Genomic DNA, 13,544 nt, shown 5'->3' with positions numbered 1-13,544 from the left:
TTGCATAATTGCATCCATGTCAATTGCATGTCAATTGCTAGCGCTCTCGAAGGGTTTGAAACACGGCCAATAGGTACGTATATTCTGTAACTCAGACAATGCCAGCAGTTCGTCCTTAAAACCTGAATCTGAATTTTAAAAATAATATTAAGTCAGCTTTATTACCTTTCTAATACAAGGGAAAGGGACCCCAGACGAAAGGCTGGAAAGCAACAGCTTGAAAGTGTCTCAGGCCCCACACAAAGGCACGGCATACAGCACCTTGTCAGGCACGAGACAAATTAATACATACACGGGATGAAACATACAATAAAAGTACACACCAATGAAAATGTGACATGACGAAAATTATTCTTGCATGTACAATAAAGAGAAAACAAAAAGTTTTGTGATGTCGAATTCTAGGTATTTATTTGTACAAAATGTACCTTAAACGCTCTGGGACGTAAGGCGGGTACATAGTATCATACGGGTTGTAATGGTTTAAAAATGGTTATCATAAGAAAGTATAGTGTCGGATATCCATAGTTTGGCCTGGTACTGGAGACATCCCATTGGTCTCTATAGACCTTGTAAAACTTTCTTTTTCAAGATAAGTCTGACTGGGGATTTCAGAAATTTCTTCACTGTGGGGATGAAACTCAAGGATAGTACGTTAATCGAGAATCGTGTGTAATGTACGTTCAAGGAACAAAGGACGGGTGTTGGCTATGAAACTGATTCCAGCTACATGTCTTGTTGCCCTTTTCTGTAACACAAATAATTTATTTAGGTTTGTTTTTGATGTCGTTCCCCGAACCAGGTGGCGGTAGATTAAATAGGAGTGAAATTTGTAGCGTCGTTTTTTTTCGCCGGCACGCTGCCTTTCTCTTTATCACAAGTTGTCCTTATCACTTTGTCAGGAACCCTAGATTTACGCATCTGCTTCACACATTTCTTATTGCACAGGGCACCCCGTTGCAGTTTCACGGCCCACGCGTCCGTACGTTCCACCATCTTTTAGGTGCTATTCATTCGAAGGACAGCAACCGACTGAAACGATCTTCCCCACCACATCGCAACTATCGCCTGTCAGCCTTCATTCCGCGAAAGGGTCTTCGCGCATCGTTTATAAAAAATGATTTTTTTTTTAAATTTTGTACCAGCCTTTATGTAATACCTGCGTGAAGCCTTTAAGGTAATAAAATTAAATTACTCGTAAGGATTGCATTTGCGTAAAATGCATTTTCTGTGTTCTCTTTTGGGAAGCCTTCAACTTAGTACGCGAGCTGAGTGATCCTTGGGAAGGCGGACTTGCTCGTGGCACCCGTTTTACGATTGTTGAGGAAACAGAAATCGACGGACCCCTGCTTTATTATTTACGCTTAGAAGCATGCTGTTCGTAAGTTATGAGTGAGGCCTCTTTTGAGCAGCCAAGTGCTCCCGTATGTGGAAAGCGGCAGACGCCGTGCATGCCTTCGCCGAAGTGCGCCGTGAATCCGTGGCGTTTTGCAGCTAGCTACCAAGTTCTTGTCCGCTATTTATCGGCTCGATAATTAAACTCAAATTATCAAATGGTGGCACTGAAGTAACCTTGAGGCACTAAAGGAGCAGAGTAAAGTGCAGATTGCGACGACTTCCCCTTTGCATGTACGCGTTTGTAAGTCGAACATACACTTCATTCGACTCGTAGAACCTTTTTGCAGGAACCAAGCCGCTTGCAAAACCCTACGAGACTCGAATGCTTTCACTGTCCGCACCGATAAATAGTCCCCGCCGTCTAAATGAGTGCTTCAAAATAATAGCACAGCATTTAGCGTTTTGCTGTGCGTGCGCATTGTGTCCCAGGTGTGCGACGATTAGGACAACTGCAGCCCCGCGTTGAGGTTGTTTACATGGCTGTGCGCAAACAGTAGTGCTCGTTTGCGTGGCATTAAACGCCAGGTGAGTTATCCTTATTTTAAATATTAAGTACTCTTGCTCACAAAATGCGCTTTTACTCATTTACACATCATGATAACACTGCAATAAGCGCCGATGCTGCTGCTTGGGAAATGCTTTGCGTAGGATACCGGCGCTTCCCGCTAATTGTATATGCTTTGTCTTATGTAACCAAAATTTAATTTTAGATCGCTTTAGCTAGAAATACGTTCGGACGTTACCTGAATTAATGAAAACAACTAGATTTGTTGTACACAGTCGACACTGACGGCTGCTGCCGGCTGCCTTCTTCACCTGCTATGCTGACTGGGTCACATATCGGCACTTCCCCCTAAGTGCACACGCGTCAGCTTCGATATAGGGAGTCGTCGCTTTGAGGGCACTGTAGCCAAAGCTACGCTCGACAGCTATTTGCAGGAGCTAAAACATGCGAATTCGCTCTCGCAATCGCCGAAATCACACACATGAATCCTGCGTACTCGCTAGGCCTCGTCACGAAAGCGGCTGGCGGTCCAGCGTCGACCGAAATTCAAGAATATGGCAAGAGTTACTCGCTGATTAGTAAGAAAGTGGGAACATATGATATGTAGCCGCTTGTTTCGCTTTTTTCGATACGGATAAAGTACACAAGCGCAGTTTTTCCGGCCATCGCCTCACCGGGCGTGAAGCTTTCGCTCGGCCGCACAAGCCCAGGCGACGGCGAAGAGCGAGAGCGTCGTGTGTTTTCTGCCTGTGTCGCTTGCCTCTCCGATCAGTTCTATGCGCAGGCACTGATTGAAAGCACATCTTCGCTGGTGCACGCACATCGCGTATGTCGCTGTGGCTAGCATGAGGTCCAATAAGTTTTAAAATTCTCGCATTTATAGAATGTCATACCAACTAGTCCCCACCAAACTTCTGGTTCCTACTAAGCTTACACTTAACATTGCTACGATACCCGGTCATTGATCGTGCTGGCGTCGTCGTCCGTCTAGCGCGACAGACCAGTGCGTCAGCGACGGCATTTGCATACCGACCATCCCACCGACCGTCGATCGCTGTCGCATAGGCCTATAGTGTGACCGGACTCTACCTATACCGAAGAAAAACTGCGTTACTGTTATTATCGCTTTTGCGGTACCAGTCATTCATATATGGGGGACGACTGCTACTTCGATCGCCCGCGAAGGTACAGGGGGGAATGAGACTTCGCTGCGCATATTGCCGCAACGAGAGCAGACGACTTTGCTCCGTGCATACCGTAATGACGTCACGAGAGCATTCAATATGGTGGTCGCTGCCGGTGGGAGGAGTCTCCCGGTCACAATTTCGATCGCATTTTTTTGGAATATACAGCGCGTCCAGGGCAGCCAAATTTCGGAAATTGAATCATAAGATCTTGTATTAGTTACTGAAGCAAAAAACTGAAATATGAAGAACGACTATGTCATGGCCCCTTTAACACTTTTTCACAAAGGTTACCATTATCCTTTGCTTCATGACGATATCTTTCACTCATCGTCAGCAGACTTCCCACACCCTGAGCATCCTTTCAAAATCAAACGCATCACATGCCATTCTTCAGGTTTTGCTAAATATTTCATTCCCAAAACTATTATTGACTGGAAGCGGCTGTCTTCTACAATCGCAAATGAAATTAATCCGACAGTGTTTCACGAACTTTTAAAAAATGAAAATGACTTGTAAATCTCTAGATCTGTTATGTTCACCGTAATGCACTTGATTTTTATGTTTCACACTATTTATTTGTTGCCACTGTGTTCTTTCTGCATGTTGTTGTTCAGCCACATGTAGATAAATTGTGCAACGATTCTGCTTTTCAAGTTTTTTTTAACTGTTCAGTTTTTCATTTTTCAATTTTTGCCACTCCCCTATGCAATACACTTGCAGTGAGGTCATTCAAGGGTTTTTAGAAATAAAATAAAAAATAAACACTGGACCAAAACACAAAACACATTAAGACGTCTACTAAGATGCCCAACGCCAGCTATACTCTAGACAAAGTCGGTGTTATACATATCGCCGCCAAAGGAAACGACCATGGCTGAATTGACATACTTACCTGCCCGCAATAAAGCATCGGTGAGTGGTATTAGCAACGCAACTGCTTTCCTAAGCTTGAGTGCGAAAGGTCACTGCAGATTACTTGTGCTATGCTGACAATTGTTTCAGGTTGGGAACCTAAAGTAGTGCCGGCAAAATAAAATTGAAATTAGGTCAGTGCGAACTGGGGAAAATAATTTCTGCAGTGTAGGGCACGCTGCACAATAAAGAAAGCAGCCACAGTTGCATGCAACATGCGCCCTCATGAGAACGCGCATACAAAGGCGCGCACAGTCCTGGCGTGCCTGGATTACATAACCACAGATGGCACACTGAATAAAATTACTTCAGCAGAGTGAGAACCGTTGCGAGTCAGTAGTAATTCGTCCTTTAAGATAGAAGAACGCAAGCACATACAGTCACCAGCAAGAAAACTGAGAACAAGGGGTTTATTGGAAGGTCTACAAATTTTAAAGTTCAAAGAATGCACCTTACAGCTTTCAGTATACAAGCACCGGAGGACAAATCGTTCCTCCAAACTCTTGACAAGAGGTGCGCCGCAGGTTTAACAGAGCAAATTGAAGAAACACATAGACACCTGTGAGCTGGCGCCTAAGTTTGAGTGCTCCATTCCTTCGTCCTGTTAATATGTGGCATCTTTTTATGAACGACGAGAAGCACCTATCTCGTGAGTACTGGTAGTCCGGTGTTTTGACACCATAATTAGAATGCAAAAAAATGCTACTGTTTTTTAAGCTTTCTGTTTTTCTTTGTGACGCTGATCCGGAGTTCCCGGGTTCGAACCCGACCGCGGCGGCTGCGTTTTTATGGAGGGAAAATGCTAAGGCGCCCCTGTGCTGTGCAATGTCAGTGCACGTTAAAGATCCCCAGGTGGTCGAAATTATTCCGGAGCCCTCCACTACGGCACCTGTTTCTTCCCTTCTTCTTTTACGCCCTCCTTTATCCCTTCCCTTATGGCGCGGTTCAGGTGTCCAACGATATGTGAGACAGATACTGCGCCATTTCCTTTCCCCCAAAAAACCATTATTAATTATTATTATTGTGACGCATACACTGCGAAAGAGTACAAGCCCTATTTTTGTCAAAATTTTAAGAAACAGTCAAATCGACTCTTTACTGCCTCTCCTCGCTCGTGTTTACACTACGCCATCTCATACCCCGGAGAGAGCACAAATTTTTCTGCTCTAATCTGCGCATTTCGCTTGTGGCGCACAGCGCCGCATAAACCCACGAGGAAATCGGGCGGACGCCTATAAGCCGCCCGGTACATATACTGGTGACAGAAGAAAAGAGTCCAGCACTTTCAGTGCAGCAGTGCAACGCTTGTCGTACATGTAGTGACAACCGCTCAATTTAAGACCAGTGGCACGACAGGATATTTTGCAGGCACTGACCGCAGAAATATGTGAAACAGAATACCCGTAAACAAGATCCTTCTTTTCAGCTTCCACAGTCACCATGACGGTTGTCGCTTGAGTGATGTAAATGAGCTCCTGTCAAATAAGGGACAGTGCAGGTGGGGCGGCATGACGGAAAAACTTCAAAGAACGAAAAAGAAATATGCCAGTGAGCTTTCAATGCTGGCTTACATTATTCAAAGCCCACAAAACTAAATGCTTAAAGAGTTTGATTTTTTTTTGCCGCACAGGTATTCAATCTGTTGTACTCTATATATACGTCCTTGTGTTCAGCACTGTGAAATCGAAGTCCGCATAGCTGAGCCAAATGACTTCTTTTCTTATGACCGAGGATGAAAACAAAAAAGCAGCGTTCGTTTATCTTGATTCGCCCGTCGTGATACTGAAGTTTTTAATAGTCACGTCCCCATCAATATGGTGCGTGCCTGTACACATTGTTGCTGTGTACACCATGCCGTTCCAGAGGGTATGGGCAATGGGGAGGTTCAACGGCAACGGGTCAAAATAAGAGGGAACATCCCAGATTCCCACAGGGTTGGGGGGTCTGGAGTATTCAAGCGGTCAGGGGCCGAGGACTGCATTGCAGTGTATACGGTGACGAACGCGGAACTCAAGGGTGATTCGTCGGGAACAGGAAGGGCACAGAGATTCTTAAATGTAATAGATTGTTGCAAATAAGTTTTGGGGGGTATTTTGGAGGGGATCCACACAGAGGTCCTTTTGTTTCTCGAGGCACTGACGAAGTGAGAGTTGCTGGGAGAGGAAAGGACACACTATCGAAATCAAAATATTACGGGACGCCTATTTTCGGGACAAATGCCATTGCAGGTCTGCCTAGCCACACAGTCCTGTGGTAATGATTCCATCCGATAGAGCGTGCACGTCCCCTCATACTCGACAAATTTCAGGCGAGTGGGTTATGTGACTGCTTTGAAATAAAAATTCTTCCATATACTCATGTCCAGTAAACTTTTGATCGTGATAGTACGGTTAATCGGTGAGCTTGCAGCCGGCCTCATGCGTAGTCTAATTTCTTTAGGACATCTTCTTCCTCCGGTTATTGCTAGAGTAGTCTTTCTGGGTTGGAATAATTACAGCTGTCAGTTTCTTGATACGAAAAAAATCGCCAAGTAGTCCACAATAGTTTTCTGCATGTCGGAACGATTTTTCAAAATGACTTCAGTAGCACGGAATAATACGGTATCATAGCGCTACCCATGCAGTAACTTCTGCTTTTTATCGCATTAAAATACATAAAATACAATAAAATACACAAAATGCATATTATGATTTCCCTCAGCGGCTATTCATAGATACCTTGCGACAGAACAATGATTATTAACTAAACCTTTCAAGACACCTGCGTACTTTGCCTATGTATGCATTCTTAGGTTAACGTTGTACATTCAGAGAAAAGTACCGCGACTGTGGAGTTCTTATGGGCTGCTCCTCAAACAGGTTCCTTCGCTTGCTTCAGGCACACTTCAGGTTCGAGGAATAGCGAAGGCTTCTTCTTTGCCAAGCAACTTGCATCATTTCCAATTAAGCAGGGTAAAATGGTGAAAAGTTGGCCAAGTTTTTTGAGACAATTGGTGAACCGCAGAGGATGCAAGAGATATGACAAGAATGACAGGAGCCAGGCAATCAGGTGTGTGCCCTGCCTTTATTTGTAGTTTGTTGTTTGCTCGCCAGCCAATCTCGACCACCATAGAGAATGTGGTTATTTGCTAAGTAGTTCAAATCAAAACAACTGGATGCCGACCAAAGCAGCAAGCATTGTGCAATATAATGGCGTTCTTCCGCAGGCTGCCTCTCTATTAGCTGATCTCAGCTATGAATGCATTAAATATTAGGAGCTTTTATTGCGCTTTCTAGACGTTTATTTCAGCAGTATGACAAAGGAGAAATGCCATAACGAGCCATTATTTTGCAGGAAATTGCTGTCGCCGTTTGACGACCTAGTGAATGTGTTTTTTATAGTTTTGTTCTTCCTCCTCTCATGTCTTTGACAATGCAAGGGGGAACATATCGAAAACACCGAAAATTGATCGAAAATATACCCTTTGGTATTTTGCAACACAACATAAAATATTGGACTCCCACGCACTGATGCGGCAGCGAAAGTGGCCAGCACATCTCCCCTACAACACTATCAAATTCCCTTATTTGCAGTCTTCGAACACTAGCCCATCCTCACGTCAGATCTCTTTGCGAGAAAAAAGAGCTACCAAAGAAGTTCTTCAACAGGTGCGACAGGAAAATGTAAACTAACGAGTCGTAGATCTTTGCCCACGTTCATACTAGAACAACGTCCAACATTCCAAGACAAAAATATTGGGAATTAAATAACGTTAAGGTACTGTTCTGGAAACATTACAGGCAATGGTTCATTCATCTGATGCGCAGCAAAATATTCCTCTAAATATGTTTCCATCGGTTGCATCGCACATTTAAGACTGGCATAGAAAACAAATGGGGAACGCTTTTGTTTATAGCAAAAACGTTAATTGGAGAAAAAAATGCAGGAGTGCCGTCGGGTGTCCTGGGCCCGGATTACGGAACTCGCTCCGACCGCTCTACAATTGAGAGCGCTCTAAAATGCCCGCTCCTATTGGTTGCCGGCGTCATTTTGAAAAGTTGCGTCACGGGAAGCTGCAATGGCGTCACGGACAAGAAAAAACGCATGACGTTGAACACCTAATTATGCCCGCGGTTCTAGACTGTTTTTCGCGACCGCGAACAGTCGGTCTACAGAGTTTTACATAGGCAACAACACACTTCACTGCAAATTTTGGTCGTGCAGGAGACAGTGGATATCCACTGGAGCCGTGGCTGCTCACACCAGTGTCGGGGCATCCTGGTGCAAACACTGCAAAAGGGCAGTACAACGCAGCACACGCCTCAATGCAATGTGTTGTAGAACGCTGCATTGGTGTTCTCAAAAGCCGCTTCCGGTGCCTTCAAAGGTACCGGACACTCCACTACGAGCCGGAGCGGGTGGTGGGCATCATTGCAGCGTGTGCTGCATTGCACAACATCTGTCTTGAAGAAGCCCTGGCTGCAGACGAAGACGACACTACTGATGACCCTGACAACAATGGACCACCTCTGCTTGCCGGGTACTTGGCGGGGACAGGATCCCGCATGATCTACCTGCGTGGTAGAGCCATGCGAGACCGTATAATTGGCCTCTTTGGCACAACCCGTCCGCAGAGGCAAGCACACCTGCAGATGGTGCGGCGACAGCAGCAGCGGCAGCAGCAGCGGCAACAGCAGCACCACCGGCAGTAAGCCCTAGACCATCTGGCAGCTGCGGCTGCAATGACTCGCCGTGCTGGCGTGGCGAGTTGTAGCCACTCTTGCTACGGGCAGTGCCATTGCCCTCTGTTCGTGCGTGAGCCCCTGTGTGATATGATGCCCTTGGCCACTGGTAGCCACATTCCAGCATTTGTAAATTACTTTTTCTTACGTGTGCTTGAAAGCCTCCAGTGTCAAGATATGAAGTGCACACACCAACTGCTGCTCCACCGGCAGTGGTCACCAAGCAGTGCAGTGCAGTACGCCTTTCAGCGCATCAGCAAGCTTGCCGCACAGCTACTGCACTTTCTCCTTCTCAAGTTGAAATACACGCCGAAACAGCTCGTCCAACAAGTGAAATGCATCCTTGTACACAATCTTTCGCCGTTGCTTACATCAACCTGCCCACTTAGGCAAACAGTTGCTTGCGGTAACTATGTGTTTGACGAATGTGCACGAGGGAAAAGTGTGGTGTGGACACTGCTAGGCACCAGTAAAGCGTTTGTTTTTGCACCACGTTTATTAATTGGTCACAATAATTTTTTTCGCCACAGCTGTTCATACTAGTTTCCCAACTGTAACACACAGCAGGGAAACAAAAGAATGCAGCATCAACAGTGATTTGCATATGCCTTGTCGAGTGCTGCGCAGAGATTGCACAAGAACAGTTGTATCTTACACTGTGGCCAAACGGGCGAGTTGGCTGTACATTTTTAAGGCGAACAGTGCGAAAGACATAGCCGGAAAGCACAGGAAACACAGGATGAGCACTCGTCCTATGTTTTCTTTACTTTCCGTCTAAGTCTTACGCGCTGTTTGCCCTTAAAAAAAAGCTTCATCTTGACTGCCAGCTTGAATGCTAGTAATCACAGGTTTGGTATGTTGTGCATACTTGTAGGCTCGATGTAGCCCTGGTTTGCACTTTGCTGAAACACATTACATAACTGGTGGCATGCATAGCAAGTGCTACACAAGACATTGCTCTTCGTAGATTTTACTGGACTAAAAAACCATGTTACGTGTAAAAGACACACGAGTATCACAGACGATGATGCCAACATGGCTGCGTTTGAAGTTGTAAAGGGACCCACAAACGAGAGCCATTAACATTGTTGCATCATACCTTTAAAGACGGAGCTCAAGCGTCCGCCAAATTTTTTTTTGCCTGCATTCAACACTAGTTCAGAAGTGACTTTGGACGAATGCTGGCAAGCCTCATTTTTCCTCGGGTCTACTGAGGATAGAACATGTTACAATCCACACAATGGACACTGTACGGAAAAGCAGGAAAAGTAATGCGAAAAATAAACGACTCAGGAACATGCAAACAACTTTAACAGACACAAAATCGAAGTGTTCAAAATTTATCCAGAATCCCCATATTATGATGCCCTTCATAACTACAGTCACTTCAGAACAACTTTGCCCCACATATTGCCCTTGCCCACATATTGCAATGAAAGAAAACAAGCACTAGAAATTGCACCTTGTGCACCTGCCACAGCTGCAGGTAAACATTTGAAAGGAATGACAAATAAAAGAGTATAGAAGGCTTTCACACCTGGCAGAGCTTAAATTACATAACTGGAAGAAAATAAACAGTGTGAAGCATCCGGGCCTGCAGAGCTTACAAGAAAAAAAAAATGATGCTATGGCACTGGCAGAGATGATCTTGAATAAATACAAAAACAGAAACCTGACAGAGAAGCAGACAATGTAAATAAATATAAACACATAAAACAAATTTTAACAAGCAAACTAAAAATAGTTCAATGAGTTTGCACCTGGCAGAGCAGTAAAGAATGTTCTTGAATAAATATAAACATATGAAGATGTTCTTTCATAAAAATAAAAACAAGCAAATAATGCACATAAATATGAACAATTCAATGTGGTGCAGGTGGCTCAAGCTGCTTTTGTAAGATTAGCGTCAGTAGGTTCACGTTCCGGATGAGCAGCTCTTGCTGCCTATTTGATGCCTGCACAGCATCTGTCACCTCCCATATGGCCTGCATGTAAAAATACTTCCAATTACAAATTATTACTGACAACCAATTTTGAGATCTCGCTTAAGCTTTATGTAAAATTTCAGGTGCTGAGATATTTTGGACAAAGTATGGTTGTAGAAGAATCGTGTCAGTTTCATAAACTCAGCTGTCCCAACCACCTCCCACAAGAGGCGTCAAAACAGAAGTAGAGGTGCTCAAAAGAGAGCACTGATATTTATGCTTCAGGTGACGGCTTCGACTCTTCAAAGTGCAGTGTGCGCAGCGAGTACACACCTCCAGCATACTCTGCTGAAAAGCAGTGTCCTGGCGGTTCCGGGCATCAGTAAGGGAATCCAAACGATGCGATTCATACAGCATCTGGTGCAGCACCTTATTGGCCCCATCGTCTCGCCGTCGCTTCCCAAGAAGGCTAGGCGTGGCACGCGTTGAGGGCTGCAGTGGGGCTCTGGTGTGTGCTGCTGTGAGGGCTGCGGCGAGGGCACCGGTGTAGCTGTCGGGAAAGAAAATGTGCTCATCACGTGGTGGAATACGCAAAACATTGGGTACAATGTGTTAGAGGACTTGACATAAATATACAGGACAGCAATCTTGGGCAGCATTGTTGTAGCATATTTCATGTGCACATTTGCTAGACTGCTAGGAGATGTCACAGCCTCATTGCAAGAGAAATAAACATTCTGCACAGCGTGGCAAAGCCAGAGAGAGATAGTTTTGTGTGTACTGTAGAATCACTGCAGTATTTTGGCTACTGCTGCAAATGCTGCCAGAGAGTATAGTGCTATTACTTTCAAGCAGCTGCCAGAAAGGGTAGTATGGAGCTTGAATAATGGCAAGCCAACTCACGGTCTGTGGGGCTCCGTGTGTCTTGTCGACAACTTGCTGAGGCTCCCCGTTCATCTCCTCTGCTGTAACAGGGTAAAAGGTGCGGCTGATTGGTACTGGCAAACCATGAAACTAAAAGAGCACTAGCAAAAGAGAAGCAATCAATAATGCTCAATCACTTGTCTATGCATTCCTGCACCTCCTCCGAGGCTAAAATACACCACAGATGGAATAAACAGTGCTAGCAAGGCGCAAGGCACAGACATCATGTTTTTAAACGGCCGACCCCTTGTTGTTGAGAATCGACGCAAGCTGGATCCACAGCTCGCGCTTTTCAACAGCTGTGTATGAGTTTGTTAGGTCGGCAGAAGCCCGAGCCAAGAGCGGATGGCTCTCCATAAACTCTATTATGATAAGCTCTTGCTCGCTCGGCATTCTTCGTGTTGGCGCCATTTCGAGACTATAATTCCCGCTTAGAGAATTGCAGCAGCGAACACAGCGGGGAAAACAAACAGGGAATAGTTTCTGCTCCGCTTTTCGAAAGCAGGGAATAACAGGGAAAAACCTTTGCTCTGAGTTCGGGCTAAAATGTTTTTACAGGAACATATGCGTGTGCTGCGCTGCAGCAACTTATAGCACAGCCAAGAACGACCGAAAACGAGCAAGGTTGTTAGCGTGCGCCCAACCGCCTTGCTTGGTTCTTGCTCCTTCCCAACTGAATCATTTGTGCCAGACGTTTATGAAGCCAAAAAAGTTGATTTTATCCAACAAGCCGTGCTTCGTGGACGTCTTGTATTTGCTAAAGTGAAAGAAACAGAACCCAAATCATATGCTTGGCATGTGGCATCTTTAAACCAATAACACAGGCTTACCTCAAGTTGTCTTCGTCGATTTTCGTGCCCGACATTTCGTGCAGGTTCCTTTCTGGAGGCCCGTGACCTTCACTGGCTTTGATAATTGTTATCCGCTCACTTTGGACAACCAAATAGAACCTTGATATCAGACGACGCGTAAAAAAGCAGGAACTAGCCGTGGGATCAGCTGTTTTTTTGAAGGCCGCCATGTTCAGTGTTTACATCTGCCAGCGCGCCCTCATGGCAACAAAACTTACCCACGAAAGCAGTTATTTGCAAAAGTGAATGTCCTTCTTGTTTTACTTCATGGCAGTGTGAGTAAAATACACTTTTATGAAAGAATAAAACAATGTTTATTTTATTCACTGCGTGTTCTTATAAAAAAGTTAGCATAATGCCCCTTGCCGTGCAAATTGGCCTCTTGTCGTGCAAATAAACTCTTCCGGGGCGGCACCCTACTAGCCATTCTGCTGAGGTACTGATTGTTAGAGCGAAGTATCACATTATGTGAAAAAAATGACCTCATACAAGGTTTCCCGCGCGAAAATGCTTTTGTCCAGAATTGTTGGGCATGTTTGTGTCAGCTGTGCGGTCCCATCACCTTCTGTATGGCAATGACAAACTTGCGTAGGTGCAGAAAAAAGCCACAGATTGGTTCTGAACCGCTACGATCGCCTTTTATTTTTTCAGAGCTTTTTGTCGTCTTATAACTGAACTCAATGAAACATCAGTGCGCATGTGACCGCGTTATCATGTTGCCCAAAAGAGTAGAGAATTCCTTTTGTACATTATTGTGCGTTTTTATCGTGAAGACTTCCAAAAGTTTCCCCGCCTCAACCGCTGGCACAGAGCTTGCGTATTATGGTAACTTTTGTATCGTAGCAAGTTTGAATTATGGTAACTTTTGTATCGTAGCAAGTTTGTCAGCGGTACTTATCTAGTTGAGCCGTGCATGAGGCGAAAACGTAATCGTCTACGTAGAGATCGGCGAACCAAAACCCACAAACGACGTTTTTTCGCTGAATGGCGGCAGTGGCGCCATCTGTTTTCGTCAGTCGAAAGCGTCACAACAAACGGGACGTTTCTTCGCTGAATGGCGGCAGTGGCGCCATCTGTTACAATCAGTCGAAAGCGTCTCAAGTCCGCCAAGGCTAGCGTTG

The 13,544-nt window shown here is 45.1% G+C and overlaps 2 protein-coding genes across 2 annotated transcripts in view; one reads left to right on the top strand and one right to left on the bottom strand.

The window, feature by feature from the left end:
* The window catches only part of LOC144132810 (sulfotransferase ssu-1-like), an 82,200-nt gene that overhangs the window by 45,805 nt on the left and 22,851 nt on the right, over positions 1–13,544 (top strand). The window lies entirely within an intron of this gene.
* Positions 9,210–12,594, bottom strand: LOC144135130 (uncharacterized). Its single transcript, XM_077667881.1, has 4 exons — positions 12,403–12,594; positions 11,552–11,613; positions 10,982–11,198; positions 9,210–10,708 (listed from the first exon to the last, which is right to left on the bottom strand). The coding sequence occupies exons 1-4, from the start codon at positions 12,591–12,593 to the stop codon at positions 10,693–10,695; spliced, it is 486 nt and encodes a 161-aa protein (XP_077524007.1). The 5' UTR covers position 12,594; the 3' UTR covers positions 9,210–10,692.

The sequence above is a fragment of the Amblyomma americanum genome, chromosome 5 (genome assembly GCF_052857255.1).
Source record: "Amblyomma americanum isolate KBUSLIRL-KWMA chromosome 5, ASM5285725v1, whole genome shotgun sequence".
NCBI classification, from domain to species: domain Eukaryota; kingdom Metazoa; phylum Arthropoda; class Arachnida; order Ixodida; family Ixodidae; genus Amblyomma; species Amblyomma americanum.
This window is presented reverse-complemented; position numbering and strand designations above follow the sequence as displayed.